At 39.8% G+C, this 25,151-nt stretch overlaps 1 protein-coding gene across 3 annotated transcripts in view; it reads left to right on the top strand.

The window, feature by feature from the left end:
- The window catches only part of MAN1A1 (mannosidase alpha class 1A member 1), a 162,839-nt gene that overhangs the window by 133,915 nt on the left and 3,773 nt on the right, over positions 1-25,151 (top strand). For 2 of the 3 annotated variants that reach the window (XM_044386280.3, XM_026504714.4), the window contains exons 8-11: positions 1,779-1,872; positions 8,761-8,876; positions 15,605-15,824; positions 16,558-16,730. In XM_044386280.3, coding sequence (XP_044242215.1) covers positions 1,779-1,872; positions 8,761-8,876; positions 15,605-15,824; positions 16,558-16,730 — 603 coding nt within the window. The remainder of the gene's footprint in view (positions 1-1,778; positions 1,873-8,760; positions 8,877-15,604; positions 15,825-16,557; positions 16,731-25,151) is intronic. The other variant, XM_057311113.1, reaches the window with a different exon arrangement.

Consider the following 25,151-nt stretch of genomic DNA (forward strand, 5'->3'; position numbering starts at 1 on the left):
AAGCTGTAAACCCACCGTCTTTCCATGGCACCATCTAACTCCGTTGAAACAGCATGGCGCACACGTCGGATTCTCTATACCTCAACCAAGTCACTTTACCTCTTTGAATTTTTTTCCTTATCTGAAAATAGATAGGGTTGTATGGACTATATGAAGCAAATATGGGAAAGACTGTTTAATTTCAAAGTATAATACAATCTCAAGTATAATAAAAATTGAATCTATTTCTAATTTTCAAGAAACAAACCCATAGATATTTGAGTACATTTATATTCACCCCACCACTCTGCCCTTAGCTTTCACCCCATTCGCAGCTCCCCTTTATAGCAAAATTCCTTGAGAGATTTGTCTCTGTAACCCCCCCCCCCCTTCTTGTGTCCCCTGCTCTCAAGCACTTTCCAATCAGGCTTTTCTCCTCGCCACACCTGTCTTGATGACCGTGAGCTCTATGTGGCCAGGTCCGGTGATCCTTCTCAGCTCTCATTTTCCTCACCCTCTCAGCAGCTGACATACTCGGTCACTTCCTTCTCCGAGATGCTGCACGGGGCTGCAGGCATATGGTAGTACCCTGGTTTGCCTCCTTCCTCAGGAGAGTGCTCCTTCTCAGCCTTCTTTGTTGGATTTTCCCCAATGCCCCAACCTCTAAATATCAGAAAGCTCAGGACTCAAAGCTGGGCCTCTTCTTTTTATGTTCACTGTCTTCATTATTTCATCAGTCTCATGGCTCCACATACTGTCTATGTGCTGTTGACTCCAAATTTATCATTCCAGTCCCAACCTGTCCCACACTCTATATCCGACATTTCCACTAAGAGGTCTAAAAGACATCTGCTACTCAAAATACCTGAGACTCAACCCCCAGAGCTGTTTCTACTGCAGTCTTCACTGTCTTGATAAATGCCACCTCAGTTTACCCAGTGGCTCAGACCATGGATCTTGAGGTCATCTGGTTCCTCTCTTTTTGGGAAGCCTTAGGTTGAATCCATCAGGAGATGCTTTGGCTCTATCCTGTTTCTCTGCCGCTGCCCTTTCCTGGGACCCAACGTCTCTCACCTGGACTCTGCAGTACCCACCTGAATACTGCTTCCTCTCTTGTCCCCTCAATCACACAGAACTTCAATGGCTTCCCATCACACTTGGAATAAAATAAGCCCTCATTTTGGCCCATGAGGCTCGCATGATGTGGGCCCTGGCTCCCTCTCTCCTCTCTCTTTGACATTCTCTCCTTTGCTTCCTCACCTCCAGCCTCAGTGGTCTTGCCAAACCCACTCTCTCCTCAGTGCATTTGTGCTTGCACCCCCCTCTGCCCCACTTGCTCTTTCTCCAGCTTTCTGCATGGTTATTCCTTTGCTTCCTTAAGTTTTGGCTCAAACCCTCTCCCATCAGGCTGCCCAGACCTCCCTGACTAAGCATGCAGCCTCAAGACCTCACAGCACTCTGTCCCATTGTTCTCTATAACTTTTTCATAGCCTCTGTCACCACCTGACATATTTATGTGCTTATTATCTATCTTCTCCCACTAGACTGCAAATTCCAAGAGGGTAATGACTTTGTTTATCCACTGATAGATCCCTAGTTCCTTCGATGGCGTCTGGCACAGCAGTGTGACTTTTTTCACTTACTGCGATTATTTTGTAAGCTGGGGGCGACTCTCTTTGTTCTAATTCTTTTAAATCAACCTTCTTTCCAACATGGAAAAATGTAATGGAGAAGGAGAGAAGAATGGCACCAAAATTGTTTTGTAGATTTTCACAGTAACATCTCATTTTCTGTTGTAGGTAATGAATATTCGAACAGTACTGAACAACCTGGAAAAACCACAAGGCCTTTATCCGAACTATCTGAATCCCAGTAGTGGACAGTGGGGTCAATGTAAGTCAAAAGATTAGCATTGTTTTAGCTCTTTCTGATACCCGGCACTGTTCTAGTAACACAGAGGAGTATAAAAAAGCACAAATCTTTTTGGGGAATGTTTCAAAAAGGAGAAAGTGGGCATGGTTCCTTTACTAAATAGGCTTCTCTTAAGAGAGACTATAAATGTTACCAGGGATCTAGATGGTTTGTTTTTCGTGCGTAACTGTGAATATGATGACATGTAAGCACTTTTAAATTATTAATCAGGAAGGCGAGGTCTGGTCAGGGCGTGCGGGGATGTTAGCCCGTAACAAGCTGGTCATGTGGATGGAAGGGGGATTGTACCTTGTGCTATTGACTATCGGGGTTTGGGGCACAGAGTAGCTAGATCATTCTACTTTATAGCATTTTCTCTTTTTCTTCCTGGCTCCAAGATGAGAGAGGAACCTGAATCTTAAAGGTTTGGAAATTGAAAGAGCAAACAGGGTGTTTTCTCTGCTTAATTTTAAGCCAGCAGATAAAGGTTTCTTCCCAGTAGAATTATCTTCAGATTAGGAGAAATTATTATGCAAGAAGGCCTCACTTCAGAGCCCTTAAGGGACTTTGACCAGTGGTATAAAGATTCAGAGTAGTTGAAAGAAATGTGCTCAAGTTGCTTTGGAGAAACAGTGGTAGATTAACGCAGCAGCTGAGAGCAAGTACAGAATACTAAGTGAGGTGCCTCCCTGTGCCGGGGTTGTTAGCAGTGCCTTACAATTTTATTCTAATTTGAGTATTTTCTTTATATTTAAAATTATATTCTTAGATGAATAAGTCTCACTGTTACTGTAGAAGTACTTTTCTTAATAATTTAGTAGAATAAAAATTGTGCTAAAATCTGTTTGTAATGGCTATGGAAGGCCCAGCGGTTGAGACCATAAGACCATAAGGTTACCACTTAGCCAAGTGTGATCTGCAGATCACCGATGTCCCTGAGACCATTCAGGGGGTCCAGAAGGTCAAAGCTATTTTTATAATAACACTAAGGCTTTCTGCCTTTTCACTGTGTTGACATTTGCACTTGTGTTGCAGAAGCAGCGGTGGGTAAAACTTGAGGCCACAGTGGGAATCATGCCAGAGGAGCCAGATAGTACTAATAATCGTATTCTTCACTGACAATAAGAAATAAAAAGATGCCAGTTTCACTTAGGAATATTTTTCATGAAAAAAAATTGAGTCTAGTAAATCTCAACCATTGAGTACACTTCTTTGTTGCGTAATAAAAGATAGTGCCTGCCTCCTAGAAAAGCACTTGTGTGACTGAGTCGCAAGCCGAACCAGCCATTTATTGCTTCGTGGATTACCATTTTCGCTTGAAAGAACAGCTGAAGGCAAACTTTGGTTATTCGGACTTGGGTAATTGGTAGACATGTTCTCAAAAACAGGCCTGTCACTTCAAAGAAAACGGAGAGTATCTGTGCCAATGATAGAATTTGAATTTCTAAATGAATATTAGAATTTTAGGAAACGTATATATGCCACCATGACCTTAACACCTTTAACCAATACTTAAAGACTTTTCTGGGGCACCTGAGCAGCTCAGTTGGTTAAGCGTCCGACTCTTGATTTTGGCTCAAGTCATGAACTCGGGCGTGAGATGGAGCCCCATCTTGGGCTCCATGCTGAGCACGGAGCCTGCTTACGATTCTTTCTCTCCCCCACTCCCTCTGCCACGCCCCACCTTCTCTAAAAAAAACTTTTCTGGTGAGATTAGTGGTGATAGTAACAAATGTGGTTTTTTATATCATGTAATGAACTGTGTCAACATTTGGAAGATCTGCATAATAAGTGAACCAGTATTTTCCAAATGACCAATACACGCTATTACAAAATCATGTGAGAAAAAAGATCCATTCAAAATGCAAGATAGACCAATGGATTTTAATGTAATAGTACAAAAATTCATTGATGTAATTTCTAATTCCACATTACAACCAACCTTTAAAAAAGGTTAACCTTTAAAAAACTACTTGTCAAATTTTGTTTTAGTATCAAAGAAAAACATGCACAGTTGTCTGAAAAGACTCTTAAAATACTTCTTTTCCAACTGCGTAACTGTGTGAGGCTGAATTTTCTTCATGTATTTCCACCAAAATGACATATAGCAATAGATCGAATATACAGCAGATAAAAAAATCCAGCTGTCTTCTAGTACAGCAGAAATTTAAAATATTTGCAAAAATGTAAATCAGTGTCAGTCTTTTAACGAATTTTTATGTTGTAAAATATAACATGTTTTTATGAAACATCATAATGGTTGTATTATTTTAAATTAATAAAATAGTTTAATTTAATTTAAATGTATTAAATTTCATTTCCAATATGGTAAATACTTATAGATATTACAAAAATAAGTTATTTGAGGCATTTATTTGTTTTTAAGAGTGTTTGTGCTGAGACTAAAAGTTTGAAAACCATTAAGAGTATTTGAGATAAAATAGAACTTGAGTAGCTTTCTGAGTACAAGGACAGGATAGGATTCTCTAAAAGGCATTTTTAGCATTTTCCTTCTTATGAATGATTTTAAAAATTGAAAAACAATTCTCTATGACTGACTGTTTTCTTCTTGTGGTTTAGGATTTAGAAGTCGCTGTAAAGAGAGACAGAAAGTACCAGCTGTGCTAGAACTTCCCAGTTTCACCTTCTGGGTTACCAGTATAGTGTGTATTTGGCCATGTTTCCTGGTACGAAGGGCCCGTTATATTTGGATTGCTCATGGGGCAATTTCCTGATGGCAAACAAATAGGGTTGATGACTCTCATGTCTGCTCCCCCTCCCCCACCCCATCCTGTGTTCCAGCCACACTGGAGACACACTTATTTTTTCATTCTTTAATCAAGTCCTGCTTGGTCGTATCCAGGTCTTGGTTTATGCTGTTTCCTCAGCCCTTTTACCTCTCTTCTGACTCTACCAAGTTCTATTACCTCTCTTCTGACTACTCCAGCTCAACTGCCCTTTCTTCTGGGGGACCTTCTTCTCTAAGACCAAGTTGGAATTTGTTAACACCCACTCATCCTCTATTCACCCTCTTCCTTCCCTGCACCAATACTTTGGATTTGTCTATCATTACCTTTTTCAAAATGATTCATATACATCCCCATCTTCCTAGGGATCCAAAACTTTTGAGGCCAGTGACTTTGTCTTAGTGATATTTGTTAACCCAGCACACTGTATCTTACACTAGTAGGTGTTACTTACTTACTAGTTGGTGAATTCTGTGAGTATTCATGCACTCTGTTTCCAATCTGTCTTTCTGCCTCTGCTTTTAATAATGGTTCTGTCTAGTCCCTGCTCCTCAGTTGTGGTTGAGAAGCAGCATCAGGTCCTGGTCACTGATAATATAAAGCGATCTTGCAACTGTTGAGGCCAGATGTGGGACTCCATGTCTATAGACAGAACAATTATCATTCTTCCCTGTTTTTAAGGATTTATTTATGTACTTATTTATTTATTTGAGAGAGAGACAGAGAAGGAGGGAGCAGAGGCAGGGTGAGGGGCAGAGGGAGAAGCAGACTCCCCACTGAGCAGAGAGCCCGATGTGAGGCTCGATCCCAGGACCCTGAGATCATGACCTGAGCTGAAGGCAGATGCTTAACCGGCTGAGCCAACCAGGCACCCATTCATCTTTGAATAGTATAACAACATTAATATACATTGGGTATCACTAGCATCATTGGGGGAATGCTTTGAGAAGTTCAGGTTCAGATGAAATACACATAATAATAAAAAATAAAGATACTGAGTATTTAATCCTTTTTGTTTTGATTCTTTTGCTACTTGTTTTATCTCTTAAGTATTAGGAATCCTTTTATGGGACCTATTCCTCTTGGGAAGGAAAGAGTAAATTGCCTTCTATAGAGAAGAGCATAATATTTGAGAGATTGTAGTACACGTTACCTTTAGAACATTTGGGAATAAAAATACCATATATGTTCTTTGTAGAAGTAGGATGTCCCTTCCTGCTGATAAAATCAGGCATGTTCTCTCCCACACCCACTAAATATTTACACAGGGTTCTGTTGCCAACACAAATAGTTCTCCAGACATGGGGAAGCATAGTGCATGATATGCTAAGTTATCAAAACGACTTGTTCTTATTTCTCCTCTATGTTCCTTTATTTTCATTCTTTCCAAATATGAAACATTTATAGTCAGGAAATAAAAATATAGACAATTAACTGGCATTTACCAAAATTAATTAAAGCAAATGTATTATTATGTAACCCTTTTTCCTTTTTTAAAAATCACCAAATGCCCAAACTTGCTTCTTCCATCCATTATAGAATCATAACCCAAGGGGGAAGAAAATGAAGCTGCTTCTGGCCGTTAGCTTTCAGTTCTCATTGCTTTAACTCTGAAGGGCATGTCTGGATCACGGCCATCATTTCCTATTACTCCATTTGGTCCTTGTTGTTTTGACAGTAACCGGACGGTGATTTGCTTTACCATGCATCACTTGCATTTGTCTCCTGCAATCATGTTTATAACAACAGGGCTTGTTATTGATGAGATAGTACTTAGTGTATTTAGTTTGTAAATGTCAGAGGTTTCTATGGTAATTTATTTAGGAAATTGCAAAGGTCACTTCAAACACTGCTGTTTTAAGAATCAGCCTTACAATTGTAACATGCTAATTTTACATTAAAATTAAAACTGGACTTTCTGCCGTAGTAAAAATCACATATTTCACTACTTAAAAATATAGCCCTACTAGCTTGAATGGGAATAGTCCTTATTAAGATTTACTTACAAGAGTTTTTCTTTGTTCATCAGTTGTTTACTAAGTACCTGCTGTATGCAAGCTACTTTCAAGGGCTCGTGTGGACCAGGAAACATGATGGGTCTAGCCCCTGTCCTCCTGGATTGTGATCTTGTAGAGAAGACAGACAAAAAAATCTATTTTAGGAAGTTGCAAAGTGCAGTAGACATGTGCTATGAAAAAGTGTATAATGAGGGGGTCAGGGAGAGCATCTTTGAGGAAGCAACATTTAATTCTAGATAGGAAGTACGAGTAAGAATTACTAAATGAAGGGGAAAGAAGGCTGGGATGCACATCAGGTAGAGAGAACAGGTCCTTTAGAGTGCATGTGGTGGAAAGGAGCCTGCTGATTTTGAGGGGCCAGAGAATGCTCAATGACAAAAGGATAGAGAGCAAGTAGAACAGGACTGATGGTGACACGTGACCCGGGGAAGATGGAGACCACGCAGGGCCTCCCAGTCTCTGAAGACCCAGGATTTGAGTCTTGGTCATTGAAGGATTCCAGTTAGGATGATCCAGTTCGTATGTTAAAGGGGTTACTCTGGTATTCATGGGGGAATAGATTAGAGTGGCATTGCCATTAGAACTTTGTGTGATGACGGAAACGTTCGGTATCTTCCCCGTCCGGTACCGTAACCCAGGGCCACGTGTAGCTATTGAGCACTAGTATGACTGAGGAACTGAGTTGTTTTTATTTTATTTTAGTTAATTTAAATGTAAATAGCTACATGCTGTCAGAGTGCAGAAGGCCAGATAATTGGCCACTGCAGACTCAGAAGTAGGAGATATTGGTAGCTTCAGCCAGGATCACATTGGTGAGGACAGAGGAATGGATAGATTCAAGAGATATAGAGGAGGTGAAATTAGTAGAGCTCAGTAGCTCATTAGATATGGGGGCAAAGGAGAGAATTAGAATGACTCTCTGATGTCTAACTTGCACAATTGGGAGGATGATGGTGCCACTTAGTGAGACAGGAACCAATGGCAGAAGGTAAGGTTGTGAAGGAAAAGAGAATGAATTCAGTTTTAACCTGTTCGATTTTAGGTCCCCATGTAAAACTCCAAGTGGAGTTGTTAGGGAGATGTCAAGAGAAAATTGTCTCAATAGTTGTATAAAAATGGATTTACTTTTATGTGACAAAGTCAACAAAGGGCTTGTTTTTAAAAAATAGATACATAAAATTTGTTTTGAGTTATGAAACTTAAAATGCAGATTTCCAAAATCAGGCTGTCTTATTATTGCTCAAATTCCCAATGAATTCTAAGAATGATACTTCAAATAGATTATGTCTCTGTTTTTGTAGGTAGATATGCTTGAAAAATTAAGAATGAATTCAAGCAGTAGGCAGAAGAATACATTTAGTGTTACATGGTAGAGAGCAAACAGTTCCAAGTGCAAGATTGTGTGGGGACTGTGGGGTCGGGTGGCCCTTACCAGTGTCCTTTAGCCTCACTCAGTCTTAATTTTTTTCACTTTTAATGAGGATACCTACCCTGTAGATTACACGATTGTTGGCACTGTATGTAGTGCATCTGGTGTAATAAATGGCCGTGGGGAGGATTGCAGGAATGGGGAAGATGTCTCCTGCCCTGTCTTCTTACCGGCCTTCCCCAAAGGATGTTGACCCTACAGATTGATAGCACCTGAAAACCCATCAAATAATAACAATAATCACAAGAAGCTGAGGAGTTTCTTGTTTTATTGCAAACCAGTTCTTTTTAAGGTTTGTTAGTACTCATAGTATTTGACATAGTTTATGTTACTGAGCGCTTTAAATCAAAATTTATTTGAATATATACAGTGAAGCATTTTAATTTGGTGGTTTTAACTAGAGAACCCGATTTTTGGCATTACGGTTGATCATATATTTTTTATCTCCGTGTTTACAAAACCACCCTGGTAATTATTTAGAGTATATCACATTACTTAACAGCACATCTGCTCGTTTCAGAACATCTTCCTGAAAACCAGAGATTTGTCGGAATTTAAATGTAACATTGAGTTGCAGTTGACGTAGGGTTTTGCATCCTAGTTACTAATGTGATTTTGCTGCATTATCTGAATTAAAGCCCGAATCACTCTAAAACTCATTTTCCTCTCTTTGCAGATCATGTATCAGTTGGAGGACTTGGAGACAGCTTTTACGAATATTTGCTAAAGGCGTGGTTAATGTCTGACAAGACAGACCTAGAAGCTAAGAAGATGTATTTTGATGCTGTTCAGGTAAACCAATATTTAATCATCTTTGCCACTAAGCTAACTTAAAATTTGCATATTAATAGCTGTTAATGGGATATGGAATACTACACAGTTGGGTTACAAAATATTTCCAGTTAGGCTGAGTTCAGTCTCTGCTAATATAATTATAACAATAGTAATCCCACTTGATGTGTTGGGTTCTAACAGGGCAGTTGAAAGTGTTTTATGTGGTTCACATAAATATTCACATATCCGAAAAAGAGGTATTTTTCTCCAAGGAGTAGGAGTTCCATGCTTAGAGTCACTATTAAAGTCATGGGCGGGGGGAATCCTAAATTTATATTCTGGACACTGACAAAGTTAAAATTGCCCAAGATTATGGACATTCCTAATGGCTACCTCCATTTGAAGTAGACAGTGCTCTCAAATAAAAATCTAAACTAATTAGTAGTTTCCTGTGATCCTTTATAACGGAGGAGGAATGAGAGGGAACACTTATCTGTTGAATTGTCTACTGTGACCTAAGTAGTGTGTTAGGCAGATACTTTAAGTGAAGTGTTTTGGTTTTTTCCTCACAATAGCTTAGATATTATTTACCTGGTTTTACAGATAAGAAAATGGAACCTCAGAAAGTTTGAGTGTGGAATCAAAATTCAAACTAAAATTTGTGTCAACACTTGTCTCTTTTTACCTCACTATTATAGATTTATTTGTCAATAAGAATTTCCATATTACATTTCAGTATTCTTTCCATGCAGTAAGTTAGTGAAAATAAGTTAGAAATTGTTTAGCAAAATATATAGGAGGTGGCCAGTGTAAGAGTAAACTAAGCCTCAAGCAAAGAAGCCTCAATCAAAAATGAAAATAAAATGTGAAAGTAGATAAAGCAAAAGAAGAATATTATTTTATATAAAATACTTCAACTTTTCAGAAACAAATTTTTTAGCAGAGCCACGTACCTTTGTGATTGGTAAGTATTTTATATGGTGACTCATAGTTTCTTAATATTATCAAGGCATCTCAAATAATGTTATATAATTATACCTAAATCAGAAAAATGTCTTTTTTATTGACTATTTAGAATTTTTTTATAATTGAGAGTATTAATTCGTTGGGGGGGGCTTGTAACTCCCCAGTAATGTAGCTACTATTCTAAAATTAGTCTCCCCGAGAGGAGGTCTGAGTAATTTAGACATAGTTCAATTTATTCATTTATTTTTTTAATAATAATTTTTTATTATGTTATGTTAGTCACCATACAGTATATCCTTAGTTTTTGATGTACTATTCCATGATTCATTATTGGCGTACAACACCCAGTGCACCATGCAATATGTGCCCTCCTTAATACCCATCACCGGCCTATCCCAATCCCCCACTCCCCTCCCCTCTGAAGCCCTCAGTTTGTTTCCCAGAGTCCACAGTCTCTCATAGTTCATTCCCCCTTCTGTTTACCCCCCCTTCATTCTTCCCTTCCTTCTCCTACTGATCTTCCTGCTATTTCTTATGTTCCATAAATGAGTGAAACCATATGATAATTGTCTTTCTCTGCTTGACTTATTTCACTTAGCATAATCTCCTCCAGTGCCGTCCATGTTGCTGCAAACGTTGTAATCGTTCTTTCTGATAGCTGAGTAATATTCCATTGTATATACAGACCACATCTTCTTAATCCAGTTATCTGTTGAAGGGCATCTCAGCTCCTTCCAGAGTTTAGCTATTGTGGACAATGCTGCTATGAACATTGGGGTGCATAGGCCCTTCTCTTCACTACGTGTGTATCTTTGGGGTAAATACCCAGTAGTGCAATTGCTGGATTATAGGGTAGCTCAATTTTTAACTTTTTAAGGGACCTCCACACTGTTTTCCAAAGTGGCTGTGCCAACTTGCATTCCCACCAATAGTGTAAGAGGGATCCCCTTTCTCCACATCCTCTCCAACATTTGTCGTTTCCTGCCTTGTCAGTTTTTGCCATTCTAACTGGCGTAAGGTGGTATCTCAATGTGGTTTTGATTTGAATTTCCCTGATGGCTAATGATTTTGAACATTTTTTCATGTGTCTGTTAGCCATTTGTATGTCTTCATTGGAAAAGTGTCTGTTCATATCATCTGCCCATTTTTTTATTTGATTATTTGTTTCCCCTGTATTGAGTTTGAGAAGTTCTTTGTAGATCTTGGATACTAGTCTTTTATCTGTAGTGTCATTTGCAGATATCTTCTCCCATTCCATGGGCTGCCTCTTAGTTTTTTTGACTGTTTCCTTTGCTGTACAGAAGCTTTTTCTCTTGAGGAGGTCCCACAAGTTCATTTTTTCTTTTGTTTCTCTTGCCTTTGAAGATGTGTCATGAAAAAAGTTGCTGTGGCCGATATCAAAAGGTTGCAGCCTATGTTCTCTATGATTTTGATGGGTTCCTGTCTCACATTGAGGTCTTTCATCCATTTGGAGTTTATCTTTGTGTATGGTGTGAGAGAGTGGTCAAGTTTCATTCTTTTGCATAGAGCTGTCCAATTTTCCCAGCACCATTTATTGAAGAGACTGTCTTTTTTCCACTGGATGTTTCTTCCTGCTTTGTCAAAGATGAGTTGCCCAAAGAGCCGAGGGTCCATTTCTGGGTTCTCTATTCTGTTCCATTGGTCTATGTGTTTGTTTTTGTGCCAGTCCCATGCTGTCTTTGTGATCACAGCTTTGTAGTATAGCTTGAAATCTGGCAACATGATGCCCCCAGCTTGTTTTTCCTTTTCAACAATTCCTTGGCGATTAGGGGACTTTTCTGGTTCCACACAAATTTAAGGGCTGTTGTTCCAGTTCTTTGAAAAATGTCATTGGTATTTTGATCGGGATGGCATTGAAAGTGTAGATTGCTCTGGGTAACATAGACATTTTAACTATGTTTATTCTTCCAGTCCATGAGCATGAAATATTTTTCCATCTTTTTGAGTGTTCTTCAATGTCTTTCAAGAGTGATTTGTAGTTTCTAGAATATAGATCCTTTGTGTCTCTGGTTAAGTTCAATTTATTCATTTACATATAAATGCAACTTGCTTTGCTCTGCTTGGCCAGATTGAATATTACTGTGGTTCCCTCCCAAGGTCAATAGGAAGCATCACTAAGTACAGCAGATAGGACTCTTTACTACTTCATAAATAGGAACCAGAACGCCTTAGTTAGTACATTGGCTTTCATTTAGCACAGCCTTAATTAAGGCACATGATGAACATAAAAAGCAAACTAGGATATGGTCCACACGGCCTCTGCCAGGTTTGTTTTTCTTCATTCTTATGAGGTTTCAAGTTTTAAGGTAGGGAATTCTCTGAACAATATGATTCCTGTTATGTCATTTTTTTCATTGCTATCTTCACAGATATTTTAATTATCTTAATCTTAAAGCAGCCCCCTAAAATCCTGATGTTCTAAGAAAGGCAACTTTAAAATGTTCTTTGAAATATTTTCCCCCAGTTTCTAGAACTGTACCCACATGGCTTTTAATATATTTAGACAAACCATTGACAGGAAAATCCATTAAGAACAAATGAAATAAAGTGTTTCCTGTTTCTCTTAATAGTAAAAACATTTTCAATCCATTTTGTTTTCAACTTAGAAAGCAAAGTTAGAACAATTAAATTTCTGGTTTGAGAAGTAACCATGGCTTATATAGCAAAGTTTCTTTCTGCTACGCTGTACTTAAAAAAATATATATATATCTTATTAGGGAGAGGATCCCAAACGTTATTGTCCTGGACAGTTGAGTTACTGAGATACAGTTCTTAAGTTTTAGCTTCAAGTACATTTTGGAAAGTATTTAATCCCAGCATGGTCTGTTTTCTTGGATTGTTTTAATAACAAATACTTTGAGCTTTCAACTGGCTGTTATGTTCTTCTCTGGAGACCACACTAAGAACCCACTGTGGTTGAGTGCTCTTTCTACCAAGGGTCCACTGGCGTGAATGGCACCTGGGTACAGGATGTATTAGACATTTAGGTTTCTAAAGGTTTCATCAAACTAATTTTTTTTTCAAATATGGAAGGCTGAAATCACAAAATACATGATATCTTTTTTCCTAATCAATTATCTGCACATTTAATACATTTTTTTAGAATGACTAAAGACTATTTTTTCCTCCTTTATATTTATTTACATTTTCCCACTGTCACACAAACATTGCTTTGAAGGTCTTGGAACTTCATTGTAGTTTATTTTGAGAGGTAGCAGCTTGGTCAGAATCATGCCAAAAATAACATAGTACTTTATTCAGGATCCATAACAGGATAATAATGTTTCTCTAGTCCATGCTCAAAAGCTGTAACTTTTGCCATCTAGAAAGAAAACTTCTTGGGTGATGAACAAGTATCTGCTCGAAGAACTTAATTGCAGTTTGTGCTATGAGAAGTGTAAATGGTTAAGATGTTCAGTTAAATAAGAATGAACTATTAATGTAATAACTAGACCACCAATAAAATTAGCTAACCACATTCAATGAGCACCATAGTGTGTTCATTTATTTCTTACCCCGTTGGTTTCAGTTGTTTATTTCCAATAAAGGTAGGAAATGTGTTATCTGTGTGTTCATTTTCATTCATTCTTCGCTATCACAAGTTTTGTCTGTGTCTACTATTCCCAAATGGACTTTCCAAAAAGCTCTTTTTTTATAATGGTATAACAGGTATGGACATAGTCATAGCTCTCTTTCTTCTGCGAAGTAATTGGAAGGGAAAAAAAAAACATTTCTTGTTACAGGAATTAGAAGTTAGTAATTCCAAACAGTTATACTGCATTTTTGCTTTTTAAAATATAAGGCTTATTTTATGTTTTATATCTGTTGTTAAAGAATATCAACAGTCCTAGGGCAAAAATAAAAGATATTTTACAGATCATTTTTGTAAACATCATCTCTCCCCAGTTTACAGAACTTTATTCTTTTTTTTTAAGTTTTTGTTTCAACTCCAGTTAGTTAACATACAGTGTTATGTTGGTTCAGGTGTACGATAGAGTGAGCCAACCCGTCCATGCATCACCTGGTGCTCATCGTAGCAAGCCACTCCCTAATCCCCATCACCTGTCTCACCCACCCTCCCTCCCCTCTGGTAACCATCAGTTTGTTCTCTGTTATTACAAGCTTCTTTCTTTCTTTGTCTCTCCCTCATTTTCCCCCTGTACTTATTTGTTTTGTTTTTTAAATTCCACGTATGAGTGAAATCATATGGTATTTGTCTTTCTCCAGCTGACTTATTTCACTTAGTGTTACATTCTCTAGCTTCATCCATATCATTGCGATGGCAAGATTTCATTCTTTATATGGCTGAATCATATTCCATTATTGCCACATCTTCTTTATCTAGTCCTCAATCAGTGGGCACTTGGGCCACTTCCATGTCTTGGCTATTGCGAATAGTGCTGCTATAAAGGTAGGGATGCATGTATCCCTTTGAATTAGTGGTTTTGTTGTTTTTTTTTTTAATGTTCAGTTAGCCAACATATAGTACATCATTAGTTTCAGATGTAGTGTTCAGTGATTCAATAGTTGCATTTAACACCCGCTGCTCATCACATTACATGCCCTCCTTAATACCCATCACCCGGCTACCCCATCCCCCCCCCCGCCCCCGTAACTTTCAGTTTGTGGTCTCGGAAACCGAGGAGTCACAGAGTGAACAGGGGTGCCTGACCCAGTAGAGTGCCCGAGCAGTGGAGCTGGGAAGCAGGCTGTGGTCTTGTATTCTTCAGGTAAACCCCCAGTAGTGAAATTGCTGGATCACAGGGTAGTTCTATTTTTAACTTTTTGAGGAACCTCCATACTGTTCTCCACAGTGGCTGCACCAGGTTGCATTCCCACTGACAGTGCACGAGGGTTCCTTTTTCTCTGCAGCCTCACCAACACCTGTTGTTTCTTGTGTTGATTTCAGCCATTCTGACATGTGTAAGGTGATATCTCATTAGTTTTGCTTGTGCATTTCCTTGATAAGTGATGATGAGTATCTTTTTGTGTGTCTTTTTTTTCGTTATATACTAATGTGCTTTTTAATAGAATTATTAGGGAGGCATTTAACTCAAGTGTTACCACAGTGGTGATGTGAGTGGTGATAATAAATGAACCTTATCAAGTGCTAGTCACAGTACCGATGGCTTCATAAACTAAATGTTGAAGACGCTACTATTCCCTTTGTATGGATAAGGATCCTGAGATTGAGGGATACAGCCAGCACATTACCCACCAAGTTCACAGATAGTGGTAGAGTTGGAATTTGAGGCCAAGCAATATGGTTCAAGAACGGCACACCTTTCCCCTCAGTTTACCACCCTCTGAGCCTAAGAGAGCCAAAGGCAGGGTAACACCCCCGCCTGGACTTTATACACAAATACGCTCTACTCTTCACCTGCAGCGGGGCTCGTGCCTTGTGCCGTTTCTCCGCTGTGAGAATAGACATGCATTAAGCACCACCTTGACACCAGCGGCCTGTCTTTGAGAAGGGGACAGCTTTTGAGGTGTGAGGACTACAAATGTTTGGTCACGGAACCAGGCAAATCCAACTGGGCCGGCCCAACAGCGATAATCCTACCTAACCAGACTAATGAGGCAGAAACTAGGGGAGGAATACAGAAAAAGCAATAACGAACTTTCAGGCTGAATCAGATTGATGGCACCAAACTCAAACTGCGAGTGATGTTTTACCCTTTTTCTCTCTTAGTGTTGAGAGTGTTTTTAGTATAAATTTGGAAGGAATTTTAAATTTTGAAAATAAGTCTGATTTGCAGGCAATTGAGACCCACTTGATCCGCAAGTCTAGTACGGGACTGACCTACATCGCGGAGTGGAAAGGGGGCCTCCTGGAACACAAGATGGGCCACCTGACCTGCTTTGCTGGAGGCATGTTTGCACTCGGGGCCGACGACGCTCCCGCAGGCCTGACCCAGCACTACCTTCAGCTCGGGGCTGAAATTGCCCGAACTTGTTATGAATCTTACAATCGCACCTGTGAGTACCTGTGATTCTTTAGTTTCACTCTATTCCCACAGGCTTTTATTTTGTTCCGTAAGGAACATTGTCCCTGCTGCCATCAAAAGAATATCCAGCCTCATGAAACTGGAAGCTCGTGATGAATATTTTAAAGGAATTTATATTTTTTACTTTAAGAAGCACTGGTTTTCAACATGAAAGTATCTACCCTTAGTTTACCAAAGAACAACAGCTGAAGTCATACCGGGTTAAGCCAGTCTAATTTATTGACCCTGCTTTAGGGAAATAACGTTGGGTAAGAAGCTCTGTCCCAGGTGCAAAAGAAACTTAGTATTTTATAAACCATTAATAACCTTTTCAGTATCTCCATGAAATAGAGTCTGGCTCCCTTCTTATGAAACAGGAGTTTGAAGCACAAAGATTAAATAACCTTTCATGACATAATGACATAGAATTCTCAACTGCTGGTTTTCCAGCTAACTAATAAGGGGTGTTGTAGTGCCTTGTACCTAGCTGGGGGGCACTCAGTAAGTGGTGGTTAAATGAAAGAAAATAACAGATCATTGCGATGTTCTCAAAAGGACTCTCAGATGACTGTATTTTCAAAGTATATTGAATATTGTTTATTGTAGGATGTTTATAACCATTCCTTAAAATGATTGTTTTGGCATCTCTCTTGAATGTTGTAAAGTACTTTCTAGTTTCATTTAAGTTAGGGTAATAACCCTTGTCACCCTTGCATGCCCCTTAGATATGAAACTGGGACCAGAAGCTTTCAGGTTCGATGGTGGTGTTGAAGCCATCGCCACAAGGCAAAACGAAAAGTACTACATCCTACGGCCAGAGGTCGTTGAGACTTACATGTACATGTGGCGACTGACTCATGATCCGAAGTACAGGAAATGGGCCTGGGAAGCCGTAGAGGTGCTGTTTTAATTTGTTTACATTTCTTGTACATAAATGTCTCTGGGAAAAATGCTCAGTGATTTCTATAAATCTGGCATATCAACTTTTCTATGATTTTTAAAGCTTTGGTGGGTGGGTGAAGAGGGAGAGGGGGAGAGAGAGAATCTTAAGCATCAAAGAGCCCAGTGGGGGCTCGATGTCATGACCCTGATCACAACCTGAGCCAAAATCAAGAGTCGGCCGCTCAACCGACTGAGCCACCCAGGCGCCCCTGATTTTTAAAGCTTTCATCAGACTTTTTCCCAATTCAAGAATGAGTGTTTTCAGTTGTCATCCTATCTCCCTGGCTTCAGCATCTTTTTTATGTAATGGTGATATTAATATACCTACTTTGATACTGAAGGAGATACCTAGAAAGGCGTATCATAAAATTAAGTTCGCACAGCCATAGAAATAATGATCACTTAAGTCCACAGTTACTGATAACTTGGGAATAATCACCCCTGCCTGTTGTCCTTTTCGAGAAGCCGCAACATTGTTTGTTTTTTTAATGAGTCTTTGGGCATTGAAATGAAAATACGTGCTTCTACTTAGAGTTTCAACCTAAATAAAAAGGTAAGCTGAGGCAAACTCAAAATTGTCCCCAAAAAAGAGTTTATTCGGGAAGAGCAGAGAAATTGCAATTCAGCAAACTACAGGTGAGTCCGTTGAAGGTTCAAGGTAGGCTGTATTTATGGACAGGGAATGTAAAGAAGAGAGAATTCAGTTAGAGTCTATTAAAATAAAGAACAAATAGGGACCAGCTTTGAGAATTCCCTGAGCGGACAAAACCAGTCCAGTCGTACCAATAAAGCTCAAACGAGCTGTTTTGTGAGACCAGTCCTACCTGTGTCATTTCTTGTTCATTCCTCTGAAAACCATAAGTAAAACTTCCCAAGTGGTTGATATAAGGCCACCCCTGGCCAACTCCCTATCATCCCAATATTATCAGTTTTCTGTAAATCCAGCACATACAGGAAATCAGTCTCTCAGTCCCTCAGTTTTGTTTTCCTGAGGGCACATGCGTAAGATTTTCTGATTTCTGTCTTCCGGTTCCAGTTCCATTTTAGATTGAAATTCTTCCACAGAGCAAATTAGCTACTTAGATCTAACTTGTAGAAAGAACCTATGGAAGAACTACTTCGTGCAACAATATTCGCACACCGATCTCAGGTTTCTCTGAGTATCTGTAAGCTTTCCATCTGTCCATCTGCACTGTTTGAATTGTGTTCGTCACCCATGGGTCTCTTCCTACAGAACATGGCGTATCATCTTCCCAGACGAATCTAGTGAACACTGTGTGCTGATGCCATTGGCCACACTCTCCAGAATATGCCATCAGATAATGTTGATTTTAAGAGCTTTCATTCTGGAAGGAGTTGTGGTGGAGCACTGAGGAGATAAGAACAAGCCAACGTTTTAATTACACTCACTGTTGCAGAGTTAGCTGTCTTTAAAACCTGACCGTTAGAAATAACTGCTCTCAGGAATCTAAACTGAACATATTGCCTTTGCTTAAGTTGTAACAAATATCTGAGGAAGCCGTTGATGAATCTTGCTTATTACCCTCTTTGTGCCGTGTGTGCCTTATCACTAGTCATTAGTCATTTTAAGTAATAACGATTCTTTAGGCCTCTTTTTGTCTTTTATTTCTTGCAAAGTTTTCTAATTGTGTGTAGTCGGTGGTAATTCCAATTTCTTTAAGTTTATGTTTTTTTCCTCTGAAAAAAAATGTATAAAAATTGAGGTTCATCTAAGCTTTGGTGATAGGAAATTATTTTGGTTTTCAATAGGCCAGCAAAAGCATTAAGGCTAATAGTCACCTTGCAAATATCAGTTTAAATTGAAAATATCAGGAATCACATATTTCATCAAATGTAAAACACTCTAGTGGATAAGAAACACCATTATTTTATATACCACTAAGAAAGTACAATGCTACGAATTAAATTATGACATGCCAATTTTAGAGATGTGAAAATATGAAAAATGTGTGGCAGAGAACTGATACAAAAATAGAAATAAGTAAATCTCTGTGGCCGTGTGGATGGGAAGCTTGGGTTTGCTTGGTTCTTCAGGGGAGCGTGTTTGTTTGTGGGGTAATAAATTGGTTTTAGGGATTAGGATTTTTGTCTGTTGTTAACTTCTTGTTTAGTCTATGATGTAAGATTGTCTCCCTGTGCACAACACAGCCACTCCCCCAAGCAGCCCCCCCTCGCTTTTTGCCACTAGCGTTTCTGCTAGAACTTGAGGTGTAGCAGGGAGGGGGGAGTGCTGGGACGCTGTCTTCTTTAAAGCACAAAATCATTGACAGAGATAGTGGCCCTCTTCTTCCTTGTGTGACATCCCCTCAGCCGTCCTTTCTGTCAGCTACAGCTACAGGGACCGCATCCCTGCAAGCTCCCCATGCTTCTCAGCTGCCCCGGCTCTGAGTTCCTTCCCAGGCAGCTGGCTGTGGTCTGGGAAGCGGGAGAGGTAAAGTCCCTGGGGACAGTCCTGAACCAGTGAGGTTTCAGAGTTGATGAACAGCTATCCCAGTCTTCTCCCTTTGCAGAATAACTCTGAGATGCATTCTACGCGGTTGCTCAGAGGGTTTCCAGTGGGAGGGAGCCTTCATGAGGACACGCACAGCTGTCACCTGCTCAGCACATTTCACGGGCTCTTCTCCCTTCCCCAGTTCACTTGCCCCACTCATTCCCTTCCTGATATCACCTCTTTTAAAAACTTCCTGCATCTGACCCTTGTCTCATGCTCCATTTTTAGGGGAACCCAAACTAAAACACAGGAGTAGATCTTCAAAATCACATAGACTAGCCCTCCACTCAAAGAAAAGACCTCCTCGTCATCTTTGCCAGATGGCTATTCCTCATCAATTCAAGGACTTTGTATTAAAAAAGAACATACTACCAATAAAGTAATTCCATTTTTTAATGGCTGACAGTGTTAGAAAGTTACTCCTTTTGAAGACAGAATTCACAGTATTTTGTGTTCTGGAGATATTGGAGAAAAAAAATCCCTTTTCTCTTCTACGCTTCAGCTCCTCGCTATCTGAGGACAGCACGTCCTGTCCACTGCTCCATCCTCATCCATCATTTCCCTCCACCTCCTGATGACATGTGTGGTCTCTCAGGGCTAAGCAGTGTGACTCAAGAACCTCTCTTCTGAGTGTTATTTCCCACAGCCTTGTCCAACTTGTTTTTTTGGTAGATTATAAAACCCCTGGCTTACATCGAAATTGTGGTCAAATGATATTAGCTACTATATTAGTTCCTGTCGAGATAACACTTTTGTTCCATCCTTGTGTTCACCCATACTTGCTATTTGTAAAGTATTTGTCAGCCATCTTCCTGTCTTCCAACGAAGCACTCCCTCTCCAGCCTTCTGTCACTGATACACTACCCAAACCCGCTTTCCATGTCTTAGCTGAACTTCTGAATAGTAACGCCGAACACAAGAATGTCGAACAGGATATGAAACTATATAGTCCAGCATATAGTACTAGAAACTTCTCCACCGGTAGCCAATAATCCATTAATCCATTAATTAGATGTTCATGCACTTGTGAATCTACATAGCAAAAATAACATTTACTTCATAGTTTTTTTGCTTTTTCTCAATAATGCCATGAAAACTTCATTAAATTCCTCCCTATTATGTATAATATTCTGATAAAGCTCTACTATAAATTATACCTATGTGTTCATATATGTGTTGGTAAGTATAGATTATACAGTGTCTGTAAATGTGTATGTATAGATTATATGATGTCTCCCCTGGTCCACAGTAGCAGGTACGCCTTATATAGGGATTTTTTTCCTCCTTTTTTTGCACAGACATTTTTTCCTAGTCTCCTAAATCTCACCTTTGCCATATGGACATTCTGGCTCTCAGAAAGTGATTTGTCTTCCCGGTCCCTGCTTCTCCCTCCCGAGGCTTAATCTCTGTTTCCAGACTCTGATATATCTATTTTCCTAGGTTCTATCTATGAGCTCAGACCAAAGTCAGCCATTCAGCCTCATTATGAGCATTGTTCCCTAGAATCCACTCTTGGAAACCTCCCTGGATCAGCCATTTATCTAACCTGTTTAACCTAAAGATAAGAGAAGGCTTTCTCTCCCTTTCTGACTTATGACTTAACTCATGCTGCTCGGTATTCTCCTACCTTTCTTCCCCCTAAAGAGGTACAGTCACTTGAGGTCTGGGTTTGTTTAGAGTTCCAGTAACTATAAACATGTTCCTGTTTTTCTTTTCTCTGCTATTAGTGCATCCCAGCCACGTACGGTCACTAATAATGTAATCATTGACGTAAAATCGAGGTGGTCCCTATGCCTAGAGTCTGAGAGTCCCAAGAACAGATTGCAGTAAAATGATGTTCTAATCAGACTATGCAGCGTAAATACATGACTGCTTCCACTGCTGAGATGCTGTAAAGCCAGGGCCTGTGATGCGTGCCTGGGAGGGCTGCTTATCCCCAGCTTCATATTTCTAAAGTTTTTAAAATTTTGATTTGACATGATGGCTTTTCATTTTTTAAAAGTTAAAAAAAAAAAAAGCCTCTTTGGCATTTTCCCTTTTTTTTTTTTTAATTTGCCAAAAGCCTCAAAAAATAAAAGTAGCTAGGCCTCTCTAAACCTCTGAAAGATCCCTGTCACTCTGAGAAGCGTGTCTTCATCTTGTTTTATTCTCACGACAATGCCATGTTGAACAAAGGGACACTGTCTGGGTCCGGGCACAACTGAGGCCCCAGTTAAGGAGTCCAGGGCCAGTATTCAGCCCCCTCTTCTGAGATTTTAGAATGAGTTCTGGACAAATATGGCTCAACACATTAGGACTGAGTGAGAAGAAGAATGAGGGTAACCGAAGAGAGGAAAAACAGCTGGGCATCGTCCACCCCACAAAACAACTCTTTCCCTATAATTGAAAGAAGGAGCTTATAGAAATTTCTGTGGGAGAGAGGAATGGCAGTTTATCATGCCTGGTCCTCTCATTAGCTGATCACCAAAGAACTTCAAGGGAAGAAAACAAGAAAAAGTTTTGTTGTTAAAATCTTTTTAGGAAATGTCTGGAAGTAGGATTTAATTATATTCCATAGCAACAAATTTGTCCATTTCTTCTAAATCCTGGGTTTTTGGGGTTTGTTTTTGTGTGTGTGTGTGTTTGGTTTTTTTTGTTTTTTTTTTTTTACTTTTTTACAAATAATCTTTGGCCTACTCCAGTGTATCTGGTATTTGACTTTCTAATAAAAAAAAAAATTCTATCAAAAAAAGGAAGGAAGGAAAAAAATAATAGGACCTGGAAGTTCCTTTCTGCAAGCCTTCCCCCTGCTTGGTTTGTTGTCTGCAAAAGAAGATATAATCAAAGCAGTTTTTAAGTTGATCTTATTTTCCCAGTGGCTTTTAAAAAGTACCAAACCATGAGATATTTTCTTTGTTCATGTAGTCTGCGAGTTGTGAGGTTGTTACCTAAATTTCCATTCCCGCACTGCCCAATCCATCTCTTTTCCAAACACTCGTTATAGTCAGAGAACTTCAGGCATGTAGGATCATTTCTCTCTAGACAGTTAGGAAATGGACTCATCCCATTTTCTTCCATCCCATACTAAAGAAAAGAAAAATATATTTTAGAAATAGATATCAGCCACAGTTTTTTTTACCGCTTTCCATTTTCTTCTTTGATATCTGTCACCAATATCCCTAATTAGTCCTCCACCACGAGTGCTTACAAAATAAGATGCTCTGGGTGTCGTAGCAACTGTTCATGGCCCGGTACACCTTCTGTTATTGGATTTATAATCCCAACTGACATTAACAGTCTCTCTAGATCGGGGGTCAGCAAACTTCTTGTGTAAGAACCAGAGAGAAGCAGGCTTGGGGGCGTGTGCAGCTACAGGCATACCTCATTTCACTGTGCTTTGCTTTATGGTGCTGTGCAGACACTGTGTTTTTTACAAATTGAAGGTTTGTGACAACCCTGTGTCGAGCAAGTCTAGTCGGTGCTATTTTTCCAACCATGTTTGCTTGCCTCTAATCTCTGTGTCACACTTTGGTAATCCTCACAATATTTCAGGCTTTTTCATTATTATTATATTTGTTATGGTGACATGTGATCGGCTATCTTTGGTGTTATTATTGTCATGGTTTTGGGGTGCCACAAACTGCACCCTAATAAGACAGAGAACTTTATTGATAAATGTTGTGTTCTGATGGCTCCACTGAGTAGCCATTCCCTCATTTCTCACCGTCTCCTCGGGCCTTTCTATTTCCTGAGATAAGACAAAACTGGCATTCAGCCAGTTACTAGCCCTACAGTGGCCTCTAAGTGTTCAGGTGAAAGGAAGAGTCCCACATCTTTCAATGTAAATCAAAAGCTAGAAATGATTAAGTTTAGTGAGGAAGGCATGTCAAAAGCCAAAATAGGCCACAATGCGAGCCCTCTTGTGCCAAACAGCCACATTGTAAGTGCAAAGGAGAAGTTCTTGAAGGAAATTAAAAGTGCTAGCTCAGTGAACACAGGAATGATAAGAAAGCAATATGCTGATGGGGAGAAAGTTTAGTGGTCCGGATAGAAAATCAAACCAGCCACAACATTCCCTTAAGCCATGACGTAATCCAGAGCAAGGCCCTGACTCTCTTCAATTTTGTGAAGGCTGAGAGAGGCGGGGAAGCTGCAGAACAAATGAGGGTTCATGAGGTTTGAGGAAAAAGCCATCTCCATAACATCGAAGGGCAAGGTGAGGCAGCCAGTGCTGATGGAGAAGCCGCAGCAAGTTCCCTGGAAGGTCTAGTGAAGATTGTTAATGAAATGGCTGCACTACACATCAGATTTTCAGTGTGGATGAAACGGCCTTCTATTGGAAGATGATGCCATCTCGCACTTTCATAACTGGAGAGGAGAAGTCAATGCCTGGCTTCCGAGCTTCAAAGGACAGGCAGACTCACTTGTTAGGGGCTAATGCCGCTGGCGTCTTGCAGGTGAAGCCAGTGCTCACTTACCATTTCAGAAATCCCAGGGGCTCTAAGAATGATGCTAACTCTACTCTGCCTGTGCTCTCTAAACGGAGCCAGGAAGCCTGGAAAACAGCTCACGTGTTTACAGTGTGGTTTACTGAATATTTTAAGCCTGCTGTTGAGACCTACTGCTTAGAAAAAAAGATTCCTTTCAAAATATGACTGCTCATTGACCTGGTTGCCCAAGAGCTCTGGTGGAGATGGACGAGATGAATGCTTTCACACCTGCTAACAGAGCATCCGTTCTGCAGCCCGCGGATCAAGGAGCATTATGACTTTGAGCATTTAGGAAATACATGTCATAAGGCTATAGCTGCCATACATAGTGACTCCTCTGATAGATCTGGGCAAAGTCCATTGAAAACCTTCTGGTAAGAATTCACCATTCTAGGTGCCATTAAGAACATTCATCATTTATAGAGGAGGTCAAAGTATCAACATTAACTGGGCTTTGAAAGAAGTTGATATCTACCCTCACGGGTGACTTTGAGGAGTTCAAGACTTCCATGGAGGAAGTAACTGCAGATGTGGAAACAGCAAGAGAACTAGAATTAGAAATGGAGCGTGAAGATGTGACTGGATTGCCAAATCTCATGATAAATCTTAAAACGGATGAAGAGTTGCTTCTTATGGATGAGCCAAGAATGGTTTCTGGAGATGGAATCTAGTCCTGGTGAAGATGCTATGAAGATTGTTGAAATGACCACGAGGAATTTAGAATATTACATAAACGTAGTTGAGAAAGCAGCTGCAAGGTTTGAGAGGATTGACTCCAGTTTTGAAAGAGGTGCTACCATGGGTAAAGCGCTATCAAGCAGCATCGCGTGCTGTGGACAAAGCGTTTGTTAAAGAAACCGTCAGCTGATGTGGCAGACGTCCTTGCTGTCTTATTGCAAGAATTTGCCACAGCCACCCCAACTTTCGGCAACCATCAACGGTCAGAGAAGTCAGTCAGCAGCCATCAACGTCAGAGAAAGACCCTCTACCAGCAAAAGGAGTACAACCCACTGAACACTGAGATGATGCTTAGCATTTTGTAGCAGCAGAGTATTTTTTTAATTAAGGTATGTTCATCGTTTTTCAGACATAGTGCTACCACACACTTAATAGACTCTAGTGCAGTGTAAGCATAACTTTGATATGCATTGAGAATCCGAAAAATTCACTTGACTCGCTTTATCACAATATTCACTTATTGTAGTGGACTGGAACCAAACCCACAGTGTCTCCGAGGTTGGCCTGTACTCAGCTCTGCCACTGCAATGAAAAAACAGCCACAGGCAGTATGTAACAGATGAGCATGGCTGTGGTTCAGTAACACTTTATTTACAAAATGAACAGCAGACTGGGTTTAGCCTGTGATCCATAGTTTGAAGAACCGTTCCCTAGACCA

This window comes from Ursus arctos, unplaced genomic scaffold (genome assembly GCF_023065955.2).
Source record: "Ursus arctos isolate Adak ecotype North America unplaced genomic scaffold, UrsArc2.0 scaffold_13, whole genome shotgun sequence".
Classification (NCBI taxonomy): Eukaryota; Metazoa; Chordata; class Mammalia; order Carnivora; family Ursidae; genus Ursus; species Ursus arctos.